We start from the raw sequence: 27,651 nt of genomic DNA, 5'->3' as shown, positions 1-27,651 counted from the left end.
CCGCTTTCTTGGCCCTGTCCTACTGTGCCATTCCGTAGGGTGTTAGGGGTGGCGGCCACCCAACTGGCCACCCGCTGTTCCTGGTAATCCTATGGGCACCTTGGCTTCTGTCGGCCCCGGTGAAAGCTGCCTGGCACTTAGCACTGCCGCTGCACATCCCGTCTCCCTTGGCTGAGGGCAATGTAAATGACAGGACGAGGGGTAATGGTTCTAAACTGAAAGAGGGGCGATTTAGATGAGATATTAGGGAGAAATTCTTTGCTGTGAGGGGGGTGAGCCCCTGGCCCAGGTTGCCCAGAGAAGCTGTGGCTGCCCCATCCCTGGAGGGGTTCAAGGCCAGGTTGGACGGGGCTTGGAGCAACCTGGGCTGGTGGGAGGTGTCCCTGCCCAGGGCAGGGGGTGGCATGGGGTGGGCTTTAACGTCCCTTCCAGCTCGAACCGTGCAACAAATGCTCCAGCACCATGATGGCAGGAAAACCTCTCCGTCCCTCCCCAAACATATATGCCACTCAAGCATTTTTCTCAAGGTCCTAGCAAGCTTTTAAGGCCTCATCGCGTCCCGGAATGGTACATTACTAATACTGTCAATAAACACCATGTGCCGTAAATCAGTTCGGGCCCGCCACGCGCAGAGGCTCTCCCCAGCGGAGCCGGGCTGTTGCCTGACAGGAAGGCCCCGCAGCACGGCCTTGGCTGACGCTCCCCAGGGCTCGAGGAGGGCCGGCACAGGGCAATGTCGGTGCCAGCTCAGGCTCCCTGGCCCCCGGCCTCGACGCCGCCTGCAGGGGAGGCCGGTTCCGTGCCCTCCCGTTAGCGTGACATGGCGGGATGGGGATGCTCCTGCCGTGCCGCAGCGGCCCTGAGGGAAGATGTCTGCCCGGAGCGGCCGGGGAGGCCGCCGGGCGCTGCCGCCGAACGTTCTCGAACCGGAGCGTGAGGGGACGGAGCCCCCGCCCGGCCGCCACCGCCACGGCCGCAACCTTGTCCCTCGCGGCGCGCCGTCCGCCGTCCGCCGTCCGCCCCCCCCCGCGCCGTGCGGGCCCCTCTTCCTGCTTCCGGTGCCGGGGCTATAAGAGCCGCTTCCGCCGTTAATCGGCGCTTTCCGTTCTGGGAGCTCGCGCCGCTCGGTGCCATGAACGCCCGCGGTGAGGGGCGGGGCCCCGCCCCGCCGTTACCGGGGCAATGGGCTGGGGGGGCCTCGTCCGTGAGGGGAGGCCTCGGCCGTGAAGGGGGGGGGGGGGAGTTGGATTACCGGGGGGAGAAACGCTGTACCGTTAACTGAGCAATGAGCCGAGGGGGGGGGCGGCCACGTCGGTGAGGAGAGGCCGTGTCCGTGAGGGGGGCCCGGTGGGGCTACGAGGGGGCGGGTACCGTTACCTGAGCAATGGGTCGGGGGCGGGGGGGCAGGGACACGACACGACGGTTGCCGGCGTGACGGGCTGGGGGGAGGCCCTGTCCGTGAGAGGGGGCCGTGGGATTACCGGGGGGGGGCACACCGTTACCTGAACGATGGGTCGGGGGAGACCGTTACCGGGGTAACGGGCTGGGGGTGGGGGGGCGGCCCTCTCCGTGAGGAGGAGCCCTGTCCGTGAGGGGGGGCGGTGGGATTACCGGGAGAGGAGGGGACGCCGTTATCTGAGTAATGGGGGGGGGGGCGGTTACCGGGGTAACGGATGCTGAGGCAGGGGGTTACCGTTGAGGGGGGGGCTGGTGGTGATGGCTGCTCCTCGCCCCCCAGGGCTGAGCACGGAGAAGGCGGCCGCCTTCAGCCGGCGGCTGCGGGCCGAACCCCAGTTCCTGCTGGCCCAGAATGTGGCGACCTGCAACGACCCGCTGGAGGTGTGCTTGCAGCGGCAGGTGGTGCAGGACACCGTGCAGGTCTTCCAGCATGCCGTGCCCGCCGAGGGCAAGCCCGTCACCAACCAGAAGAACTCCGGTAAGGGGCTCCGGTGAGGAGGGGTGATGGCGTTGGGGGAGCGAGTGATGTCATGCTGGCGGCGCTGCGGGAGCGATGGCCGCCTCTGGCCTCTCCTCAGGCTCTGAGCAGAACTGAATCCCTGCAGCATCCCCTTGAGTTAATAACTGCCCTTAAACTTGCAGCATTTGCCTGTTTTCCCTTCTCTATAGCATAAGATAAAATCAGTTGAGAGACCTGCATTTGCAATAAAAGACTTCTGAACTTATGAGCTTTTTGATATTTTACAATGCCAGCCAGAACCAAAGGCTTGAGGCGGAATGGTGTCATGGCTCTTGTGTTTTAAAAAAAAAAAAAAAGAATAAAAGTCCTTACGCAGCTCTTAAACATTCCAGTTTAATTCTTGTTCCTTTGATCTCTCAGGGAGATGTTGGATCTTTTCGTGTCTCAACGCAATGCGTCTTCCTTTCATGAAGAAATACAACATCGAAGAGTTCGAATTCAGCCAGTCGTATCTCTTTTTCTGGGATAAGGTACAGATCGCAGGTTGTGCTAGAAAACCTCTGCAATCGAGTTTTAGTATTGGGACAGAATTTCTTTTAGGGTGGGCTATTTTAGCAATCGAGGTAGAAAACATACATGAGAAGAAACTTCAAAAGTTCTTTAAATACGTGTTTAAATGCAGGTCAAGCAAAGCGGGACTTTCAGCTTGAGAAGAAAGTTGTCAAGATGTTAATGTTTCGAAATAGTAGAAGTCTTCTTTCAAGTGTTGCGCATATTTCAGCGGAAACATGACTGTAACTTTCTGCTGGGGTTTCAGTCGTGTTTGTGACCTACTGGATCTGTGAGCTCTGTGCCTGCTTTTTTCCCCTGAGGAAAATGGAGAAAATCTAGTACTAGTTTAGGCCAGGCTTCATTGCATAACTTCAGTCTCACATTCACTGTTCCCCTACCCTCAAGCTCTGTGCAAACTCGCCCCTAAATATTTGGTCTGTGACAGAAATAAGTTTGTAGAATGAGCCCTGGAATGCTAGAGGGAAAATGAGAACCTCAGTAGATGAGCAGAAGGTAGCTTCATCTAGTTAGGACTTCAGAAGAACTTAATATTCAGGAATGAATTAATTCACAATGTTGCTCTTAAAATACCTATTTTTCCTCTCTGTCCATTCCAGGTTGAACGTTGTTACTACTTTTTAAATGCTTTTGTGGAAACAGCTCAGAAAAAGGAGCCTGTGGAAGGAAGACTGATACAGTTCCTGCTCTCCAACCCCACGAATGATGGTGGACAGTGGGATATGTTGGTTAACATTATTGGTAAGGGAACTGGTTGTTGGGAGCCCTTCGTGACATTGCGTGCTGGTTTGAGAGATGAGGAAGGAAATAGAAGAAGAAATGGAATCTGAGACCTGTTTGGTAGTTTGCTAAGAAACAGGATGCCATTAGCCACTACCTTTTTTTTAATCAAAGACCTTTCTCATGCCAGTTTGTAAATACTAGGCTTAAATCTTGTCTGGGATCTTCACTCTTGCATATTGCTGATGATGGTAGAAGCTAAGATGACCAACAGAAGTAATTAGATATCCCAGACTTTCCATTTAGAAAAAAGGTTCAATATGGTTTTTATTTCAGTCATCAACTTGACATTGTTTATTTATATCCATGTATACAATTTTTGGGGCACATGGTAAGGGAAGAACCATGGCTAGACTAGGGTGTGTCTACAAGGCAGAAGCAAAACTACTTACAGAGCTGCAGCCTGGAGAAAGATGGTATAAAGATCAGCGAGAGGGAAATTACGTGGAATGTGGCCATGCTGGTCTTGCAAAGATCCAGCTTAAATGGCATCTTCCTTACACTGATTAAGGAGATACTTCTCCGTGTCTGTATTACGCCAGCATTTGCTTTCATTAGTATTGTGAAACAATGCGACACCTTTGTAAATCAACAAGCCAATAATATAAGTTTAGAATCACAAAAGGAATTTGTTTCTTTGAAGCCTGGAGGTTACTTTTTTTCCCCCATCCAGTTGTTATACATTAATCAGGGCAGAGAAGACTTTGGATGCTGCTATTACATCCAGAGCCTTGCACGGCGTGATCTTTGGTTGGTACCATAACGTAGGAAGCAATCGAGCTGTTGCTGAAGTTAGTCACTCAACCTTGTATAAATTACATGGAATAATTCAGAAGAGGCCCAGTTTCTTAGAAAATATTTCAGGAGCTTGACTTCCAAGTAATCAGTTGGTTGTTTTTTTCCCCGGTGAAAAATGATTCTTAAAAAGCACTAATTAGTTTAGAACTTGTCAAAGTGTTGAATTAAATGATACTGAGCCATTCATGGATTCCATGTTTTGAGATCCCTGTGGAATGCAGTTCAGAGGTCAAGATTCAGTCAGAAATTAAAATGTAAACTTTGCATACTTGTAACTGTTAAATAAGAGAATTTACCTTGCAGTCTCTGCACAGAACCCAACTGTATTTAGCTTTTATGTGGGTATAACGAGAACCACTGGCATCTGCTGTATCAAAAAGACAATTGTTAACCTGTAGTTTTATTACTTTGTTTTAGAAAAGTATGGTGTTGTCCCCAAGAAATACTTCCCAGAGTCTCATACCACAGAGGCTACTAGAAGGATGAATGAGATCTTGAATCATAAGGTAAAATTGATTTAGATGATACAATTAAGGGAAGGGGATGGGAATGACCCTGCTCCAGGTGTTCCTACTTTCATTTCTCTTTGTTGACCAAAGTACTAAGTGCATCTCAGCAATTTAACTTGCTTTTATTCAAAAAGCAGCCTAAAATCTCAGCAATGTCTGATGTTAATCTTGAAATATGGAGCAGGAAAGCATTTATGGAAGATGGCCATTTCCAGGCTTCAGTAGCTTGAAAGTACCTGACATGGTTTTAGTAGCAACTGTTTGTAATCCTTACATTTCCAAAAAGGTAATTCTTGGTGTGCAGCTGATGTCTGTTTTTGCAGAACTAGCACTTGGCATCTAGGTGACTTTTTTTTCTGCCCCCTCAATATTTCATCCATCTACCAGTACGTTAAGGCTTCTAGACGTTACTACCAAATCTGATGGAAAAGATTAAAAAAAAAAAGTATTTTCAAAACACTGGGTCTTAAAAATCAGCTTTTGGTATAGAAGTGTGCAGCTTTGTCTGCAGGAAGGTGTAAGCTTGCTCCCTGAAATACAGAAATGAATTCATCTGGGAAGATGCTAGTGTAGGTAGCTAGATGAAAAGGCAATTAAAGCTTTTTTGGTTTACAGTGGGCTTTGATTTTAATTTTTTTTTTGCAGTTCATATGCTACGTGCTCAGGGAAAAATGCCTGCTGAAATCCACATTAAAAATGTAAAATATGTGCTGAAATGAGCTTAGACATAATGAATGGTGTTAATGTTATTCTAGTCTTGAACATTGCAAACCAGCTGGTCTTGAGGGAGCCCCACTCACCGTTCCTGGCCTTATGGATGGTGACAGTAATGGGAAGCATGTGCTCTTCTTACTGCACTTCTGCATGCAGTGGGGAAATGCTCCGTTCTTTTTATCAACCAAGAGATCAATTATGCATTAGAATTGCAAAATACATTTTACAGTATGAAGACAGCCTGTTCTCTGTGAGTCACAGGGGTGGTGATGCGTGTGGATGTTGCGGCATCCATTATGGAACCAAGGAACATCAAGCCTTAAGAAGAGCTAATGGCTATAAGCTTCAAATCAATGGTTGGAAAACAGTAATTGAGTTGCAACTATTTGTTAATCTATGATTATTTTTTGTGATCTTTTTAAATCATTCAGTTATCTTGATATTTTTTTAAAGAATCAATATCCAACAAAGCCTTCTGAAAGGGATTTTCTTTTCATTTTGAAAATGTGTTATGAAGAGTAAAAATAGGTGCTTAAAACAACCAGACAGGAATTCCTGAAAGCTGGCACCTTTATACCCTTATAATAAAATGACTTTCTCTTTAAACAGATGAGAGAATACTGTTTGCGGCTAAGAAATATGGTGGAAAGTGGAACAAATAAAGGAGAACTTTGTGCTGCAATGGACATGATGATAGAAGAGGTAAATATACTTGTGTGATGTGAATCTTCTCGGAACATGAGGCTAGGATGGATGAGACTTCTTGCTTACTCTTATTCGATAGCTATTGGATCAGCCAAAACAAGTGCCTTTTGTTTGCGTATCTAGGCATGTTTTGTATGGCAGTGTGCTTGGAGGTATTCAAGTGAATTTTTTTTTAAGTGGCTTGTCGCTTATCTCATTCTGAGCTTTTCTAACACTTCCAGACAAATATCTCGAATTTATAGATTCCAGAACTATGACATTTTATAGAGACATCTGCCCCTTTCTGCAGGAAAGCAGCATTTTGCATCTTAAGAGAGATCAAAATAGTGGCCTGTCAGGCTTTTATAAATCATAGGAAAAAGGCAGGTTGAAAACTGCATTCTGATGGCTCTGAATGTAAAATCTACAGCACAAGCGTTGTTGCAGAAATTCCCCACAAGAGAGCAGGAAAGAACAACAAATGGGAGTTCTCTGCATTATGGAAAAGATGTCAGTTGACCGCAGGGCTGAATCCAGCTGTGGTCTGATACCGGGGAGCAGCAGAGGAAGGAATTGCAGCATCTGCTTCTGGCTGCATCAGTTAACTCAAAATCAAATCCATCAGCAAGTCTGTAGTACGCAGTGTGTGTGTAATGGCTTGCCCTCCATCTGTTCGCGCTATGACAGTGGCACATGTCACTTTTCTTATTCAGCAGTCCTCATACTTGATTCTGAACCACCCAAAAGCAATTTTAAAAGTTCAGGCTGTTGTAGTTTGACCAAGTGCATGCATTTTAAAAAAGTATATATTTCATTTGTTTCTCAAACACAATGCAAAGCAACCCAGTGGTTTTAATGTCTGAATGTCTAAAAAGAAAATAGATTTGTTTTCCTTGGGTTATATCATTGAAACAAAAATGTTTATAAAGTGTATGCCTTAAGATCAACAGTGATTTTGTGCTTTGAGCCTACCCCAGTATGTTGCCAATCAGCACTTAGTTCAAAAGCGCATTAATATAACTGAGATCCAGCGTGTGTGTCCAAAAGCCCTTGGAGGATTTTACAGCAGACATCAAGAGCTTCCTAGAGATGTTCATTTTTAGGGTAATGACACACAGTTCACTGCAAAATGTCTCTTCATTTGTTTAGAGCCTCTTGCCCTCTGACAAGGGATCCTGGAACCAGCATTGAAGGCTCATTAACTGATTGCAATTTGTTCTGTAAAAAGGTTGTGCTTAATTCTCTGAACTTAACACAGTATTTCCTCTTGCTGTGGTAATAGTGGTTTGCAACTTAAGTGGATTTACTTTCAATAAACATTGTAGTTGAAATGTGCAATTGCACCTGTCTTGTATACTTTAAAAACACTCAGCTTTAGAGGTTTGAGACCACTCTTTTATTTCATGTATTTATATGTATATAAGTGGCATTGCATCTATTTTGTACGCGGCAAAGCAGAACTTGGTTTTGTTCTGTGAGGTTTTATTTGCATAGCAAATCTTGGTTTGCTCATGCTGGGAGGCAGCGCTCTGGCTAAAATGGGGCAGTTGTACTGAACGCAAGACTAAATATTCACTCCAGTACTGTTTAAACATTCTTCTTATCAAACTGGTGCACAGCGGGTCAGAAGTTGCAATCACTGCAGTGCATATGATTTGAATTCTTCTTCCTTTACTGTTCTCCTTTGTAGACTCTTCCTTATCAGGAGTGTCCTCCTTTTCCCCTCCTTGTTCATTTTGGTTTTTAGCACAAGCCACTATATCTTTGCCTTATCTTGGTTCTAGTTGTCGCTATAGTGGTAGAAGTCGCCTTTTAGCTTAAATAGGTCTCCTTATTTTATTTATTGATAGAGGAAGCTTGTGAGATACTAAGAGATGGTTTATGATGGGCGTGGTGGCAAAACAATTGAGGGAGACCATTCCCAGGCTCCGCTGCCCCTGTTAACTTGAGAATTCTGTCTCCATCATTTTCCTTCCTCTGTCCAGAGCCCGTTTGCTCGTGGCTCCCCTTGTAGGCATTTTTCTCGCTTGTTCTGTTTTTGTAGCCTCACCTCTCACCACTTGAGGTTATCTGAGGTAATGTGGGTGTATCCACAGCAAATGATACCTTTTGTGCAGTCTGTGCAAAATTAAATATTTGTAGTAGTTTAGGGATTTACATTTGCTCTTTTACACATCTGTTGAGAAATAAATGTGTGAGTCAAAACATTAAGCCCACACCCTTGTTTCAACCCATAATTAATCTCTTCGCTTGTGTTCTTGAATTGCTTGGAGCAAGAATACCTTTATTTGTATTTTGTGCACAGACAAATAGTGTTACTTAGCATGAACATTGTACTCCTTTTGCCATCAGCACAAAGTGCACATGAGCACAAGCTAGTTCTTGTGGATCCTTAGGATCCATATCAATCAGCTCAAGTAGCTCCAGAAAGAGTAAGCAGCTTTGGGAAAGGTATTCTGTCTCCTCTCCTGTGAAAAGTCAGTGAGAGGAAAGCGTGAAGGCTGACAGCCTGGGAACGCTGGCGTAAACCACAGGCGTTGGCTCCTAGTGCAGAAAGTGCAGTTGAGATTTGACTCCCCCTTCTCTTATTTAAAATAACGTGTTGGTTCCTTGCAAGGAAAAGACTTCTCTTGTGCTCAAGACATGGACAGAGCTGAAGCAGACCAGTGTCAGCTGAAGTAAAACAGATTCAAATTTGTTTAAATATGATTGAATTCTCTGTCTTCATGGTACCTGTGGCAGGTCCTGCTAAATATCCCTAAAGAGAGTCATCTGGTTGCACTGCCTATGAGTTAACACATTTTATGATAAGCCCTGTAAGAAACTACAGTAGTGATTCTTAAGTGCTATTCCATATTCTGATTTATAGGGAGGCTGATGACTTAATCTGGTCAACTATTTGTGCTAAAAACCAATAGAAAGCTGCCTGCTGCAAGGGATGTCACAGTCAGCAGGCAGGGATCTTGAATTAAATTGCATAAGCTGCCAGCTTAACCCTAAACTGAGACATTGTTAAATGTATTAAAACAGACGAGAAGATTATTCTAGGATTTTGAAAAGAAGCAAAGGCCCATCTTTGAAATCCAAATGAATATTACAGGAAAAAACGGATTAGTACAGGGGAAACACTGGGATAAAGTTCTTTGTTGTATGCATGTTAGGAGGGCTGGTTTGTCTCCGTGTGGGGCAGACCACCTGGTGGAACAGGTGATGCTGAATGGTTAAGCCTTTCTCGAATCAGTCTGGTAAAGTCTCTCTTACGCTGGGAAAGTATCTTGTTGGAGGAGCTTCAGAATTGCTTATGAAATACTGGAATGAGACTGGGCAGCGTATTTGCTTTTACTTTTGGCTGCTGTATTCCTATCATAACCTGGAATTTACATGTTCAGACTTAAGCTTCTGTTTTGCCTGATGCTTTAGTTGAGAACATAGAGTGTGAGAATGGAGAGAGATTCTGTTGGCTTTCTGTGGCCTTTCAGGTTGGCTTTGAACTGTTGAAACTCCTAGGTTTCCAGAGCTGAATGCGAATAATTCATGTGTGTACATTTATTGATGTTCCTCAAAGGTGGCCCTTAAGATGCCATTTTTCCAGTTGGTTCTCATGTGGAGAAATCCATTCACCAGTGGCATTGCTGTGGTAGGAGAGGCAGACCTACATGTTTCAGCGAGTTCACAGCTGTTTGCTTCTCTGGGCAGGTATTCAGAATAGTGAGTACTTGCCTGGGCAGCCCTCCGGAGACCTTCTGCTGGGAGTTCCGGGATAAGGAGAAGAACTACCACAAATATGGCCCTGTGACACCAGTCCAGTTCTACAACGAGCATGTCAAGCCTTACTTCAACATGGAGGACAAGGTTGGAGATGCTGAAAGGCAGTGGCCTCCTTAAGGCCTTTTTTTGCTGTTAGGCCACTTAACTTTCTACTGTTGCAAGCATACTGTCCGCCCCTGTAACTGCACCACATGGGATGGGAACCGCTCCCACAAGTCAGAGATGGCCCTATGTTTATTCTCTCCTGTTTGTGTTCTGCCCTTCAATTAGCTGTGATCTTGCATTGTGCTTCCATGATGATTTTGTAATGATAAAAATATGTAATGATCAGATCAGTCATAAAATGCCGTAAGATGGCCATTAGAGAGCAGGAATAACATGCAAAACTGCGATGCCACAATTATGAGGTGAACTTATGAAACAAAAACCAAATAAACAAAAAACCCTTCAACCTGGTATTTCAGCCAAGCGGCTTGTTTGCTAACGGACAGGCAGCTAGCCGGGACAAAAGCAGCTCTCTGAAATCCATCCAGACTCATTTCTCAAAGATTTCAGTTAAGTTGCACCTTAATTTATGACATCTTGGTCTTTTGGCAGATTTGTCTAGTGAACGATCCTCGACCTCAGAACCCGTACAACAGGCTGTACACGGTGGAGTACCTGGGCAACATGGTAGGAGGGAGGAAAACGCTCTATAACAACCAGCCTGTTGAAGTCTTGAAAAAATTAGCTGCAGCGTCTATTAAGGATGGCGAGGTTTGTTTGGTTTCTCTTTGTGGGTGACATGGTGCAACTCTTGTAATGTAAAACTCACTGGGATGTGGCCCGGACATGACTCTTCCTTCTATTTGTAGGCTGTGTGGTTTGGCTGCGATGTTGCGAAGCACTTCTATGGCAAGCTGGGAATCAATGACATGAATATGTAAGTAGAAAATCAAAACAGAAATCCATTTGGGATATTTGGCTAGGATGTAAACGGTGCTTTGGCTGCTTAAACTAATTTGTCTGTACTTTGGATTATGTACCTCAAAAGAGTATATTTCAGTAATTCAGCAGCAGCATAAATGTCTTTTTTTTTTTTTACTTGTTTGCTAAAATCTTAATCCTTTAAAGATGCAGTACAAGTGATTGTTAAGTATTCTTACTCATTTGGATTCTCTAGTATCAGGTGAGAGAAACTCCTAAAGGCATCAAGTGTTTGCATTTATTCTGACACTAAAAATAGTTGAACTCTTACACCTGTGCAGTGGTTCCTGGGCCAGTGCAGACTGCTGATTAACTGGTTTAGCAGTGAGAATCCTCCCTGCATCCTCTCTGATATTGTTTATGTGGCTTTCTAATAGATTTAATCACGAGCTGGTGTTTGGTGTCTCAGTCAAGAACATGAACAAAGCAGAACGATTAATCTTTGGAGAGTCAATGATGACCCATGCCATGGTCCTGACGGCTGTCACCGAGAAGGTAGAGTCTCCCTCCAGAAGTTCTGATGCTGGCACAGATGTATTTGAATATTCTGCAGCTTGTTTGTGCTCTGGGCTCGCTCGCAGTGTGGCAGCTGTTGCGCTGCTGTTCAGCGTGTGTGCCACAACGCCCTGGTGCACAAGGCCTAGGTTGTCCGTTCTCCCTGTGTTGTTTGTGTCTGAGTGTTCAGAACTATAAATAGTTAACAAGGAGGGAAGAATTCTGGACAAGTCAAGGGCTTCCTTCATTCTGCCCACAAACTTCATTGGAGAAAGGGAAAAGAAAGTCAGCTTCTATTTTTAAGATACCAGAAAACCTATGTTAACTGGTTTTTTTTAAATACAGATTCTGGTTTATCTTGCTGACCAAGAAATCTAGTATGACAGCAAGTATTTCCTACTCTATCCCATGGCCTGGGTTAGTCCAATGTGTTTTTCAGCAGGAAGCTCCTGTTACAATGCCCATAGGAGGCACTTTGACACAATGGTAACCTCCTGCAGCTCACTGGCATGTGACCTCTCTGACCTACTCGTAATTAGGGCAGGAAAATGGTGTCCAAAATAGCTCTGTGGCAGACAGAAGGCTGAGATGAATCCACAATTAAATCTGCTCCTGGCAGTATAACAAAGTACATATGAAGTAAAAAGAACCATGTGAAAATTTACGACTCAGGGTTATCTGCAATGTTGATGTTTTCCATTTATTTCCAGAAGTTGTCATTATTAAAGTTTCTTTGAAGTGATCTCTTCCTGTCCAGCATGACCTTGGCCTCAGAAATAACGGCTTGCTTATAACTGAAAAACTTTGCTGGAGCTCTGGAGTCTGGGGACTCCAGATGGGACTGGAAATGGGACTGCTGAGTCATAAGAATTTTTCTAAGTTATTTTTTTACAACTCAATATAATTTTTCCTGTTGTGTTCTGAGCTCTTAACACGTTGATTTTTGTGTATCAGATTGCATGAGCACATCTTTAAAAAAAAATTTCTTTGTTTTTCAGTTAGATATTTAAAATTACACTTTTCTAGTGTATAGTCTGTGGTCTGTATTTCTAAATTGATTCTTTTGCATGCCTAAGTGTATAGTTGTGTAAAATGTGGTCAAATGTGACACCTGATTTCTTAAAGAGAAGGATGTGTATGAGATCAGCATATGATGGACAGGCTCTCTAAAATCAAAAGGTAGTTTAAAAGAAATTATCCTAGAACAAGTTCAGCATTTAGAAGCTTTTCTGCATTCAAAGTAGACTAAGTTGTTTCTGTTCTTTCTTTGAACATGTTGTCTTATATTAAACCTTAACTTAAGCTAAAGGAGCTTTGATAAACTGAGTTGTAGAACGTAGTACTTTGGATTTGCCTACTTTATAAAAAGGCTTTGAAGATTTAAAAAATCCTATTACAATTTTACAACATGAAAAATTGATGTGGATTAAATGCAGCTTTTGGTTAAAAACTTAACATACAGAAACATGTTTATCCCAGTTTCTGTCTGATAGCATCAAGAGTTGACTTATCCTTAGTCTGGGAGCTCTGGAGTGTCTCACTTTAAGGACTGTCTGTATCTTAAAAGTGAGAATACAGCAATACAACAATATTCCATTGAATATTAAAAATGGATTTATGGGGTGTTTTGCAGGTTAGTTTTTTATATTAAAAATTATTTTAGTAGCAAAAAAATAACTGTTCTTTGGTTCCTCAAGGGACGTGCCATTTCCTCACGAGAGGCTGCTTGAAGGAAGCAACCCTTTGCGTTGTGGCACAGCAACCCTACGAAGCTGTTCTCAGTGTTTTTATGTACTTGGCAGATTTGAACGAGACTTCAGATGTGCACAATGCAGGCTACAGAATACTGCACGCTTCTGGACATGAAGTCAAATGTACTTCATGCTCGTTAGAAGCCTTGTATGTCTTTCAAAGCACCCGACTTGGAGCTGTATCCTTCAGCTAGTCAAGTGTTTGCACTTGCTCTTGCTAATACTGTTGGAAATTATGCAGTTGCTTCACTGCCCTTGTTCCTTTCCTCTGATCCCTCATTCAAGCGAGTCGCGCATTCTGCATTTGAGACGGCCCCCATGCCCTGAGAGGTGATAGGGCATTAATTCTGTCTGTCAGTCAAGTCCAAACTTGAATTTAGTTCAATTTAAGGTTTCTAGTTGAAATAAATACTTATTGCAGGTCCTCTTCTTGACCACATTTCCTCATATTTTACGTAAGTGGGCAGACGGGTATTTTAGAAGACTACATTTCTCCAACTGTTAGCAAGAAACCATTGCCTGAAACTTGCCAGTGCCTGTAGGCTTTTGGGAGTGGAGCTCTGTGGTTTGCTGGTGCTGGATTTAGTCTTGGAAGGGTTGGCTGCTGTGAACTCGTGGTCCTTCGCTACTGAATAGCCATCGTCTTGTTTTGTCACAGGATGGGCAAGAAGAGGCATTTGAAAAATGGAGAGTGGAGAACTCCTGGGGCGAAGACCGTGGTAATAAAGGTAAAGTCACTTATAGTCATGGGAACAGAAAGCTGAACTTAGTCTTTGGAAATAAGGAGGTGGAAGGGCAGAAGGGGATGTGCTGTGTGTCCCGCACATGAGACGAGCCTGCAAACAGCATATGGGTCACGGAGTTATGGCACTGTAATTCTGGAAGACAAATATTCTTCACTTAAATGTGACTTACATCTAAGTAAACTGAATGTAAACATTGAATGGAGAAGCAGGAGATGTCACTGGATAAACTTGACACTGTGGTTGCAAGCTGAACTGTAGAGGCAATTGTGTTTTTTGGGAGATGGCCATAAGTGATTGACACTGACCCTTGACAGACGGGGTATCTTGGTCCCAAGGGCAGGAGGACAGAGTTGACAGAAGCCCCTGGAGGCTGGAGCTGGAGCTCTGAATGTAGCTTAATGATACGAGGCATATATTGTCTTTACACTACAGCCTTTCACAATCTAATAACCACACTGTTTATTTAGCACATGGAAGGTAATGGGAAGATACTGGTGGACTTCTGTCACCAGATCAGATGGATTCAGACTGCTAACCTTTATGCAATCTTGGCTAATAACGGTTACCTTCTCTCTTCCTCTGTGAGAGGTCGAGTGCCATCCTGGCAGGTCACATTATTATTAGTGTTTGCAGAGTGTACTGTGAAGGGTACAGGGCCTGTTGGGAATAGTAGTGGTTATCAAAGGAGTTCTAGAAAATGCGTCTGAAGTTCATATAATGAAGTATTTAAAGTACAAAGTTTGATAAAATCACTTTTTCAAGGTTGATTAGTTTATTGCTGTAAAGCCGCTTATTTTCCGAAGCATTGTATACCAGTTTGCTGTTGATCACAAGTAAATTGCCAGCTATTGTCCCTGTCAAAAAAAAAAAAACAAAACCACAAACAAACAAAAAAAAAAAAAAAAAAAACCCATCGGTTCTGGGAGTTAGAGAAGTGTGGCAGGGAGAGAGCAGAACCTTTACTATTTTGTTGCTCATAATCCTTAGCTGCAGAATACAAGTCTGAAAAATCTGGTAGTATTAGTCTTAAAATATGGTAGTACTTGTGAAATACCAAGAATTGTAGTGGGCGTGTAAGCCAATCTTCTAATAACGGGACAATAGATAGGAAATGCTGTGCAGTATCAAATAAGATAGGATCGCTTCCAAGTGCACTGTATAGAAATGCTTTTTCCTTCTACTATGAAAGTAGAAATAAAGACTTCACTGTAATGTTTTTAAGTGGACTAAAGTTTTTGGTAACAGAACTAAGCTTAAATCTGTACACTCCAGCTCTCTCATCTTTGGGACCTTGTGTTGGCTGTGGCTGATAGGACTTACATAATCTTCCTGAGCCATGGGTGAAACCTAAGCGGTTTGTATATTGTTTTAAAGCACTGTTTACCAATCACTGCAAGCTTTTACTTGCTGATTTTTGTAAACGAGGAAACAAGGGTATGGCTGGTTCCAGCTTGTGCTGTGAACAGCTGCAATGTAAAGTGTTCTAGCTGTTCAAAAGTGTTGAAAACCTGCCTAAAAAAAAAAAAGTAATTCTGGTAGCCTTTCTGAAGCCGTGCTGAAAACATGACCTGCGGCATCCTTGTGGTGTTCCTCTTTGTTATGACAAGCATTAGTAACAACAAAATCCACAGCTGACGTGCAGTTCTGCTCATGCCAGGTTTTCTGCATGAACTTGCTTTCCCGTGGCTGACTGTCTCGGCCCGCGCTATTGTTCCTTCAGAAAGGATCTGTAAGCGCTGTGGGGCTGTAGCAGGGTGGAAGAGCCAGCCTGGCATGGCACAGGGCAGTGTGGACAGAGTGGTGAGTCACAGCCGAGCAGTTGTTTAGGAAACTACTTCTAGTTGCCTCCGTGCTCAGCCTGGGCGTGATGGGAGGATGCTTCTCTGCCTGGTCCTGGGGGATGGGGGGGGCCAGCTCTGACCTCCCCTGGCCCTGGGTGGCGGGGCTGATGGTGTGAGAGCGTTCCCCCTTTGCTCTGGCAGGGCCTCCCATCAGTCAGTTTTTCCAAAATGACTGGCGTGGAGCGAGAGCGCTGTGATATTTGTCACCTCCTATCGGAGACAAGCCGGATGTGGACTCGGCCATAGCACGATAAGCGGGCTCACGGCTGGGCACGCCGAGCCAGGCTTCAGTGTGTGCCGGGGCGTAACACCGTAGTCACTGCTGACCACATCTTTCTGTTGCGCATTAATCCCAAATGTTGTGCTTACAAGATTTGGTATGGCTGAAATTTCCCAGGATGTTTGGGGTTTCTTCTGGGAATAGGCTATTTCCGGAAACCTCTGTTTTAGGATGTGGTCTTTATGAATAAGCTTTTGATATCTTATACATGAACAACTAACTAAAATGCAAATGTTCTTGGCACAGTGTCTTAATTTAAGTTCTGGCCCCTGGGTCTTGCAGTAGTGTCTGTTCCGAGTTAGCTGTATACATTCACAGCAACGTATTCCAGTATAAATCTTTGGTCTTGACAAAACAATGAAACTATGTTGGTGTTCAGCCTTTGAGGCTCATCAATGTGACAGCAGTAAAATGTACTTTGAATGTTGGATTAAGTAAAGATGCCAAATCAATACTAAAGAGGTAACATCAAAACTTTTCTTGTCTCCGAATACAAACTGGTAACTATTTTTTTTAAGCATCTTTATATATAGTAGAGCGCATAAAATATAAAAATGTCTGGTTAGTTGTGCTCTTTTTGTCAGAACAGTTTGTTTTGAGACACTCCAGATACTTGGTGTTTGATGTTAGATGCTACTACTGTTAGAGGAATGCTTCCAGGAAGGAAGTGCCTTACTCGGCTTGCTTTACGACCGCTCAGCGTGGACTTTGGTCAGTACTCCAAACGTTCTGGAGTTAATAGGCATATGTCAGCAACTTTGATTGTGCTGGCCATATACGCTCCTCGGCCAAGGTCCAGAGCTGTTCTTTATTAGAACTGGAGAAAGGCTGGGCTCAGTTTCAGGATATTGGTGGCTGTTCCCAAACCCCAGTGCGGTATGGCGAAGCCTGACACTGCTGTGAGGGTTGTACCTGTTGAGCTGCGGCTGAGCAGCAGCAGTTCTGTGTCACTGTTACTGGGCTGGAGCATCAGCCAACGCTCTGACGGAGCTGCGGGGGCTGTGGTTGATACGTGTGGAGAGTGACTTGCGTTTTTGGCTTTCTTCACTTTGAGCATGTAATCCAAAATCAAAAAAAAACCCAAAACTCAACCAACTACAGCAACTAGAAACAAAGGAAGTATAGTGCCTCAGGCTTTAAGTTAGAAACAACACTAAATTAACCCAGTTACCTAATATTCTCTGAGTATTACTTTGAACTTGTTTTAAGCTTACAAAGCTGGCACTTGCTACTTGGTTTGCAGTAATAGATTATCCTCCTTTAGACACTTTCTCTTTTCCAGTTATGGAACCACCTTTCAAGGGTAAGTTCTTCTAGAGGAGTTAGTTGTTCCTTTGAAATATACTAGGACCCCAGAGTGACTTGGATAGACCCTGTGCCCGTACCTTGTATGTGTGTGTTGTATGCATGCCATCCATGTGACCTTTTCTGGATGAGTCACTGTCACTTATCTGTTTTGTACTGGTAGAGACCACGGCCTCTGGAAAGTCTTGCTCACTGTCTGGATTTTGTTTTGGTTTGGGAGTTGCCTGGAAAAGCGCCTTGACAGAAAATCCCATCAGAACTAGGAAGCTTGATTCTATTTCGGTCTACTTTTTTCAGGGAGGTGAATCCCTGACTGATTTTCTTGGGTATGACCAAGCAACCCTCTGAGCTAAAGGCAGTTAGTCAAACCCTTCAGAGCTCATGCTCAAACATTACGAGAGGTGATTTGACAGGCATTCCTGCCCCGATTTTTTTCACTCTTCAACATCCAGTACGAGCTGGTGTAGGCGGGTGAGGATTTGTAGTCTGTCCTAGCTCTCTTGCTCTGCCACTGAGTCTGTCTGGCAGTGATTTTTTTTTTATTTTTTATCTTATCTGCCCTGTTAAGGAATTGGGAAGCCGTGCTTGGATAAGTCCAGTGCAGAGAACCAGAATCCACATCAGTAAAGAGGCAGCCAAAAATGATGTTAAACTTGGCACAGCCCAGTTGAGGCCCAGTTGGGTGTGGGGGATACAAGTAAGCCCCAACTCCATTATTTCTTGGACAGGATGATAAAGGGTACAGCCCGCACCAAAACACCAGAGACTAGATTTTGAGTCATTAAAAACCAAACAAACAAATGACTTATAGCTGGTAGGAAATTTAAGTGTTTTTTCACATGAGGTCCCTTTTGCTTTGCTCCAAGTTCAGTCCGAGTTGCCAGATGACACCTGTGTCCCCAGACTTGCACGGTGCAGGACTGGAAGGACCGTGACCCCTGGTTTGGGTACCATGGGATGAAGTTATTTCTAGGCTCCCTCTCCGCAGAGCGGGCAGCATGGAATTCTTGTGGTAGCGCTTCTTCTGGCGAAAGGGACGCCCTGGGAACAGCCTAGCATTGCCTCTCCTAAATATTTAGTGATTACATTTGTATCTGTTGTAAAAGTGTTTCTTAGAATCCCATCTGTTTTTCCTCAAGGAATAAATGCAGCTGCTGACAAACATTGCTTGTTTTTTGAGGTAAAAAAAGTCATTACCCAGTCAAATATTTCCTTTCTGTGTTTTACTGGCACTTTGACAGCCATACAGGCAAGTTTAATTATTGTGCTTACTCTTTTGTTCTGGAGACACAGTACATTATTACCTAACTTTGAACCCAGCTTATCCCATCGGATATCTTTTTTTAAAAGCAAGCGAGAGGGGAACACTAAATCACGTTATCACATTCATTTGATAGGAGTCCATGTGTTTGCTTTGGCATGAAAAGAACTTTCTTGTGGTACATCTCCAGCTAGAAGTCAGCTCCCTTTTGACGCTTAATCTCTTGCACTGACTGGTGCGTACACACTCCAGTGCGTGAAGACATTTTAAGGATTTAACTGTAGACCCTTGGTGTCTGTATTGATATGTGTGTATGTATCATCCCATAAGTACACGATGACAGAAAGGCTCTGTTAATTTGCTCTCCCTGTAGAGGAGTAATGGCACAAGCCCAAAGTGGCTTGTGTTGAGGTCCCTTGGGGAATTTTGCAAGGGCTTTATTTTCAGGTGCCCAGATCCCAGCTTATGCAATAACTCACAGACCGTCTGTCCTCGCACAACCTCTCCCTGGCCAGCAGCTCCTCAGTTTTAAAGTGCTGAATGTTCAGGTTTTCCTTTGGGTCAGTTAGGGAACGTGGACCACTTCATGCGCAGAGGAGTACGCTTTCCTGGTCAGATGCTGTGTTCTATTACAAGAAGACGAGGTTGTTCCAAGTTCTCTTCTGTATTCTGGCCTTAACATACAAATAGTTTGAGCAGAAGCAATAGATTAATTGCCTGCGGTAAAACTCCATGGTGTGCCCTGCCCAGAAATGCAATAAACTTTTCTGTTTCTTTTTCGCTTCTGCCTGTTACCTGGATGGGGTGCAGAGCTCAGGGTTGCCTTAGGCAGGCTCTGAAGTATATGTATTGCTGCGAATAAAGTACGTGTCTCCTTTTAATGAAGAAATTGATAATGGCTTTCATTGTGACACCAGGCGCAGGCCTTCTCAAAGAGCGACCTTACTTATTTGCATGTTCTGAAGTTCTGCTTGACGTTTCCTTCTTGTTCAGACACCGCGATCCTAATCAGCACTGTCAAGCTTTGAGATACGGGATGTCAGCAGCAGAGTTCATTATCCTCTCAGGGTGCAATTACTTGTTGGCTCTTGGGAGTGAGAGGTTTTTGTGTGTCCCAAGAACTCATATCCTGAAGAGAGAATAATCAAGGCAGCTCCCCTTGGCAGTGTTTCCAAAATGGCTTCTAGCTCGGATTACAATTGATAGGGGTTTTAATTTATGGCAATTATCTGATCTCTTGCTTTAGAAACAAGATGGTGTCGATAGATGCATTTATTGTCCATATTCTTTGGACGTTTTCTTGTTTCATTTGATTGTGCGATGATACTGTATAAGGACATGAGGAACTTTATTACATAAAGCCTTCTCATCTGTCTTATAAATGCTTTCTTTTCTCCGGCCACTCTTATTTTCAGTTCACCTTGAACAGTTTGTTTCCAATGGTAGCTTTCTGCTAAAACCTGTGATACTCTAAATGTGACTTTCCCCCCCCCCCCCCCCCCCCCCCCAGTTCAAAGGCCGTTCACTGAAATTCTCACAAAGAATTATATTAAGGGAGAAAATTAAGATTTAGTTCAGCCAAAGCGTGATTTAGATGGTTTTATGTTTGAGGAAAGCAAATGGCCCCCTCACTGCAAGAAGTACAACAGCAAAGTTTTCTTAAGCCAGAGATGGTTTGGGTATTAACCTGGAAAATTTCCCTTTTCTTAGCAAAATCCTGAAAAATTCTAAAGCCAGAATCTCAGATAATTTTATATTCTGCTTTAAATGCCTTTTTTTTTTTTCTTTTAAGGTGTCATAATTCACTTTAGTATTCTCAATGCCTATTTTAAGAATGGAAGTATAAATGATGAATATTCTGGGTCTTGTTTTTCCTAGCAGGCTTCTTGCCTGGTCTTTCAGTGCACATGAAGTACATCTGGTTAGCCTGTACATTAATTTTTTTGTGACTGTCTTGAGAGATACAGGGTATGCCTAAGTCCTGTTTGTAATGCATCATTCGTAGGTGAAACTTGTATATGTGACTGCTTCACTGTAATGGTTCTCCGTTGTAACAAACTGTTTTCATCTCCAGGTTACCTGATCATGACTGACGACTGGTTTTCTGAGTACGTGTACGAAGTTGTGGTGGATAAGAAGCACGTACCAGAAGACGTCTTGGCAGTGATGCAGCAGGAACCAATTGTTTTGCCAGCTTGGGACCCTATGGGGGCTCTAGCCAAGTGAACTACAGAATATTTGCCTCTTAACGGTCAACCAGAAGTAGATGCAATAGAGAATTCCAGTGGTCGGAAGCCATAGCCAAATGATAATGTGACCAAGCACTCAGCATGGTCCGTATTCTTGAGACGTAAGTTAAGGATCTTTGGGAAATAGCGCTTTACTGACTTGACTGAATAAAGCTCTCAGACAGGCTACTCCGCAAAACTAAAAAAGGAGGGGGGGGGGGGGAACTCATAATGAAAACGTGTTGCAAATGCTGTCAATGGCATTTTGATTTTACCTTAAATTTTTAATAAAAATCTGCATAGCAACTTAGAATTACTTTGATTAGTGTTTTCCCTAGAAAAGATGTCCATAAAAGGCCTTTAGAATTAACAGCTAGGTGATTGTTAGAACAAATACATCAAGATACTTATAAATTAACCATCCATGGTCTGACTTGTACCATAAAAGAATGCCCAAAATATTTTATATATTTACATTTTTAGTTTTGCTGAAGTCTTGGAGGGGACATAAGAATTGAAATGGCTAAAAATTACCTTTACAAAACTTTTCTCTTCTGGCAGAATTTGGGGGGGGGGGGGGCGCGGGCGGGTGACAACTGTTTCCTTGAGGTTTCCAGTTTCACTTGGTTTTATTCTTCCATTCTTGGGCTAGGACTGGACAACCCGTGTCAAGGCCCAGTGCTATGTCTGTGTGCACAGGAGCGCTATTTTTCAGTTATATTAGCAAGAACAACCATAAGTATGTTCACAGGTGGAGTTAGTGTCATGCTCAACAGAAAAATGACGTTTTAATTGCTGCATTTTATTTGGATGTTTTAAAAAAACAAGATGGTGCTATGAAGCTTTTGAATAAACACTTTCTAAAGTGACTGGTACAGTTCTGTTTTCTTTTTTTTTAAATGAGCGTCATGTAACTAATGGAATGGAAAGATACTAGTGACCTACAAACAAATCTAAGTGAGCCAGAATGTGAACGTACCAGGAAAACATGCTGCTTTATGTTCTCAGTAGTTAAAGATGCTCCTCTCACTGAATACAAACATAGTATCTCATGCGCTACAGGCACTCAAATAGTTTGATGCTGAGCACAGAACTAAGCCTTCGATTTAAATTATGCCAAAATGGCAAGCTGTCTCCGTGTGTACCCTGACAGTCTGCCTGTTCTGCACTGGGACTAGTCATAGGCAAATAAGAGGGTAAGTAAGGATAAAGAACCACACTCAAACACACCTGCCAGATACCTTGGGTCGCAGATGGATGTTACTGAAGGCAAGGGCAAGCGAAAAAAGGATGTTTGGTATAGTCATGGTACTCTACGATATGGTTTGACTTTTCTTCCATTTGGACAACGGAGGTAGAAAGTTATTAAATGATTATGAAAGTGTATCTTATGCTAGTTATACAAATATGTGTGTATATGTATGTACATATCTTAAAAATGCCAAGCTGAATCATGTCTGCATATTGCCTGCTAAACTAAATCCAGATTAGGGCTTGTTTTAAGAGTCATCCAGGATGATTCAACCTGCTGTGATGGCTGGTTAAATAAGAGACTCGTGTGGAACAGCAGCAGGACACTGTTGTTACTGTCCTCGAATGTTGTGTTTTAAGAGTCTGTGTCTTTTGCAGTATTTTCTGCAAAGGTAACAAAGGTGTTCTGGAGCTGTATAGAATGTCTCTTGGCAGTACAGTGATACTGTAATTTGATTCCCTTCTAGCAAAATTCAGCTTGTGTTTTCCTGGGCTTGTGTCAAAAGGTTTTCTGACATCTCAAGACCTGTCGGGGTAGAGGAGGAAACGGCTATTGCTCTGTTTGCCTTTTCTAATAGCAACGGTCATGAGCAATAACAAAGCTTTACCTTTGCAGTAGATTTTCCTAATCCAGAAGATTCCAAGCTCAATGCTCAGGTATTTTTCTGTGTCTCGGGACAGGTATCTGGCAGAAATGCACATCACATGCAGTTATCCAGGGAAGTCTGGGCATACCTTTTAATTATCAGGATATTGTTGAATAGTTCATTTGTCAAATACGTTTAATTATCAGGTTATTGTGAAGCATTTTGCCACCATTTCTGTGGCTGCCCCATCCCTGGAGGTGTTCAAGGCTGGTTTGGCCAGGGCTTTGAGCAACCTCGTCTGGTGGGAGGTGTCCCTGGGCAGGGCGGTTGGAATGAGACGATCTTTACAGTCCTTTCCAGCTCAAACCATTCCGTGATTCTATGCTTATCAAAACGTGATCTCTAACAAACCATGCAAACGTATATTGTGTAAGGAACGGCACCTAGCCGGGAGCAACTAGATATGCAAACAGAGCATGCAGAACCGGTGTGAGCTAAGGTTGAGTGGTGTGGAAAGAAAAATATAAAAATGTCATGGTTGATCATAGTCTTGGAGAAAAAAAGTAAGGTAATATTGGGGTGTATAAACAGAGAAATAGCCTCCACTATGTGTAAAGTTACCCAGCTCTGCCTAGGACTGCTGGGGAGTGAGGAGCTGGAGTGCGGGATCGAGTGCAGGGTACTGCGCCTCAGGGAAGATGCAGACCAGGATGAGCGGTATGGGTGATCAGAGGACTTGAAACAGTGACTAGTAAAAAAAGGCTGAAAGAACCATGGTGTTTAGTCAGAGAAAAGAGGACACATAGTGTTCTTTTCACTTGTAAAAATTCAGTGCTTTAAAGGAGGGAGTTTTGTTCCCACTGCTCGTGATAAATTGATCAAAATGTCATGGGCTTTAACTGCAACACGATTTGGCGAGATCAGGAAAAGCTTTCTGGTGATAAACATAGTGAAGAACTGGAATAGATTGTCTGAAGGTGTGTGATGCCTCCATTATTAGAGATCTTTAAGAACAGGTTACAGAAGAACGTGTCCGAAATGGCACTGGTAGGGTTGACCCTTCTTTTTGGCAAAGGGATGAACTGGATGATCTTTTGAAGTCCCCTTCTGGCTTTATGGGTCCGATGCGCGATCTCTGCCTCACGCTGTTACTCGCATCAGGGCGAGTAAACAGTCTTGTACTTGATGCTGAACCCTGGTGGCTCCGAAACAAAGCCAAATCTCTTGGGAAGCTGTATTATGCACAATATTTTGATTATGACTAATGCATGTGGTGTTTTGGGGGCTTTTTTTTACTTCCAAAAGGTCAGTATTTTAGTCTTTCAAAATCTTTCTGCTTATGACATTACACCAGTTCTTCTCTTTCCTTTGTGCTGTCTACGAGAGAGGGAGAGCAGCCAGAGAGAGTTAACTTTTTCTCTGGAATTTAATTGACTAACATTTTTTTTTTTTGTTGCCCATGGCAGCACTGATGAGGATTGTTTGACAAATTAAAAAAGGTTTCCAAGCCAGTTTTTGTTAATTTGGGTATTTAAAAGTATTGTCCAGCATGTGCTTATCTCTGCAGCTCTGGCCCAGATATTTCCCTGTACAGCTTATACAATAGTATGTTTTTTTCCTTTCCTTCAAATAAGAAAATCCACATGGCTAAAACACGTTATAGGGAATGAAGCCAATCTGGCAGAAACCGTTTTGCCTTTATGCCCTGCAGTTTTATAAGTTCTTTTTAAGAAGGAACGGGGAAGAGGAGGGGAAATACATATGTCAAAGCGAGAGCTATGTTTCTTCTACTTTGAGGACTGTAAGGGCACTTGAACAAACTGTTCCAGGGTTTGTGCTAATGGCACTCTCTAATTCAAGGCTGGTAGGATATTCTGGTTTGCTACCTTTGTGACAGCAGACCACGAAAACCAGTCCTGCATCTTTGGTAAGAATCAACGTGCTCTTGCTAAGTAGCCGTCTCCGTTATCTATAAATCAGACTCTCCTATCTTAGGGCAAGTGGGCTTGGTTTTAAACAGTAGTTTGCAACATGAATAAAATCAGTGTGTATAAAGTGATTTCCCCTTACAGCTCCTCCTGATGTGCCGTTTACGGATCACTCCGCCCTTTTGTCCCAAAGGAAAAATCACTGATGTGATCAGCAGCCCTCAGCTGGGGGATTATAAATGGAGAGAGCTGAGCAGATGATGGAGAGGCCGCACGCTCCGTACGGAGGCTGAGGAAGTTCTGGGTTCCCGCAGAGCACCAGGCACGGCTGGATCCAGAACCTCAGCCTCTTCTCAGGTGCGTGGAAGTCAGGGTACAGCCCGGCGATGACAGAAGCAATTAGCCCAGCTCCTCTCCGGCAGGGCAGTATGGGAGCGTGTAAATGAGGAACAGGCTACGTAACTCCTGTCAGTTCAGAGATGATCAAAAATTAAACTCTTTCCAACTGATGGAATGGAAATAATGCTACAGGTTTAGTCTCTCAGCAAAGACAACTCTATGCCCTATGAACTGTAAACCCAGATTACAAAATTAAGATCCAACTGATAAAAAGATGCTTAGGCTAGAACAAAAACCCAAAACTAACGAATCCCCTCTGTGTTTCAGCGCTGTTTCTTCCCTTGGTTTGTATCCTTTGCAAATCCTTAAAAAGACTTTTGGATTGTTGAGGAACCGGCCCGCTAACAGATAGTTTCCTTTTCTAGTTTGCCAACAAACCCATGTAGTTTTCACGTGATCGTTCAAAGACAGTTCCTCTGACAGGTGGAAAATATTGACAGATAATGTTATAAAAGTTAAGTATTTCAGAGTCGATCAAAAGTCAGAAAATAATAACTGCCGCTAACTAAGACAAGGAAGAGCGGGGAGGAGAGGTTATGCGTAGGGGCAGTTTGTAGGTTTTCACAATCGGATTTCTCCACCCAAATTCTCTCTCAAAACAGTTGTAGTGGAAACAGCAAAACCTCTCCAAACCCATCTAACTCCCAGATGTACATCCCAGCACAGGCAGCTTGCAAAATAGCAGGGAAGGACAATCAGACTTTCTTTTATCCCAAAGCCAATCTTAATAGCTTCTAAATGTAGTCTGATTCCTAACTAAGCAAAAGACGGGAACAAATAAATATTTTAGTATTTGTTTGTTTTGTGTTATTTGGAAGATTGTCCCTGTCCTCTTATTGGCAGTGAATCAGAGACATGCTCACAGAATTATTATTAATCTCTTCTTAGTGCAGCTGGTACTACTGTTATTAGGTAATTTGACTGATGCATCCCAGTCCTGTGCTGGCATTGGTAACTGGAATCTACAGCTGCTTTGTCTGTGGAGAACGGCGGGAGCATTTAAGTTACGTCTTGTGTAAAGTCCGCTTTTTCCCTCTTGTTTTTTCATACTTCTCTTAAATCATTAGGATTTTGCCCACTAATGCACTCAAGTTTTCCTGAAATTCTGGAACTGCCTCAGTACAGCACCTGAAAGTGTTTTCCACATCTGAAATAAGTAAGTGTCATAAAGTTGAGGGGTCTGCCTGAAATATCAAGTCTGTTATTTATATTATGCCCCAAAGGCTCCAGACTATTTGGCAAGAAATTAAAAAAAACCCCACGCTGCTGCAGAAGACATTAATGAAAAAAAAAACCAAAACAACAGAACAAAAAGGACAGGATAAGTCATGAAAGGTGGTTTTGTGTTCTTAATTTGTTGTTTTTCACATTACAGCTTTGTATGCCCCACAAAAATAACTAAATACTGACACTGGGTGCCACTGATGTGAGCAGATGAAAGCGATTTAACTCTAAGTGCTGACCAAGATGAATGGTATGAAACAGTGTTTCAGAACTTGCTAAAAGAACCTACTCTAAGCAGAGACTAAGATGGAGAAAAACCTCAGACAAAGGTCATGATGTCTCTAAAACTTTAAAAAATCTCATAGAATTACATGCAGAGCAGAGAGACCCAAAGTAGAGGGAATTTATTTCTTGGAAGAGGGTAGAAAAAGTGAGTTTGGAAAATCCCTTCCAGCCTCCCAGCAGCGGTGAGCTGGAAACCTGTATGAGAGTGCAGGGAGACATTCCTCCTACCATCTGTCCTCCCCCCTCCCACAAAAGGAAAAGCCCCCTACCCAAAGGACAGGGTCCAACCCACCGATGGACAAATATGCATTCAAACACTGGACTTCCACCTTCCTAAAGGTTTAGCGAATGAGGTACGATGGTATCTGTCCTTGCAAACCCTTCGGAACAGGACAATGATTATAATATGCAAGGACACGGACTTGTGGGGTTTTTTCCTGTCTGCAGTGAAGCGGAGATTAACATGACTACAACTGTTTATTTTGGAAAGAAGAGTACAGGAGGGGAATTCAGCACAGCGGAGAGAAATCAAATTAGAAACTGCTATTTTCACTAAAAAAACCCAATGAATGTCTAACACAACTGAAGGCAACCAACTTAATGGGACAAAACCTTTTTAATATACTGCCCCCAAGAATTAATGGGAAAGCAAAAATTACTTTAACGGATGTCTCCTTAACGTTTGCAATTGCAATACCTGAGCTGTCCTTGAGATGGTGCAAACGACACGCTGCTGGCGGAGGGCTGCTGTCATTAAGGGACCAGAAAAAGTGCTAATTATAACCCTATGCTTTTCAGTTTTCTGAGTTTATTTTCATTTCAGTTGTTTGGAACAAGTCTCTGAAAACTGACACCCGCTTACCGCAAAACTGCTCTTGCTCTAACAATTAGCTATTCTTATTTGTCCCCATTCTGGTTTTCTACCTTCCTCCCCCTTCTGCCCCCCCCCCCAAATCCGACACCTAAACTATGGCACTATTTTGTTGACCTGTAATATGTGACTTTTTATAAACCAATAGTAAAGTCTAGGAATGAAGACGTTCTGGATGAAAAAAGCTGGAGAAAAAGCATGTGTCAGAGGTTGAGTGAGATATTTTGAGGAGTAATAGGAAGAAAGGAAATTACTTGTTGAGCTTACTGAAGCAGCAAAACGCTTTTCAAAGAATTTGCGCTTAATGCTTTAAAACAAAACTAAATCTTGTTTCTTTATTAAAGTAATGTAAAAGTTCGACGATAGAAATTATTCTTTCTAAGCCCTTTTATTGTAATAACATTCCGGTCCCTCCTATCTTTCCATAATCTACAGACCCACCTGCAAACTTGTAATTTACTGACTCCCCCAAAACTTCTGTCCCGTTTGTTG

General features: G+C 43.2%; 1 protein-coding gene across 1 annotated transcript; it reads left to right on the top strand.

Moving 5' to 3' along the window:
* Positions 1-1,017: 1,017 nt before the first annotated feature.
* BLMH (bleomycin hydrolase) lies at positions 1,018-21,483 on the top strand. The gene is made up of 12 exons (XM_074595032.1): positions 1,018-1,145; positions 1,739-1,936; positions 2,339-2,448; positions 3,088-3,229; positions 4,484-4,572; positions 5,899-5,991; positions 9,670-9,825; positions 10,339-10,497; positions 10,596-10,663; positions 11,085-11,202; positions 13,612-13,681; positions 20,461-21,483. The coding sequence occupies exons 1-12, from the start codon at positions 1,133-1,135 to the stop codon at positions 20,610-20,612; spliced, it is 1,368 nt and encodes a 455-aa protein (XP_074451133.1). The 5' UTR covers positions 1,018-1,132; the 3' UTR covers positions 20,613-21,483.
* Positions 21,484-27,651: the final 6,168 nt, after the last annotated feature.

This window comes from Larus michahellis, chromosome 7 (assembly GCF_964199755.1).
Source record: "Larus michahellis chromosome 7, bLarMic1.1, whole genome shotgun sequence".
NCBI lineage: Eukaryota > Metazoa > Chordata > Aves > Charadriiformes > Laridae > Larus > Larus michahellis.
This window is presented reverse-complemented; position numbering and strand designations above follow the sequence as displayed.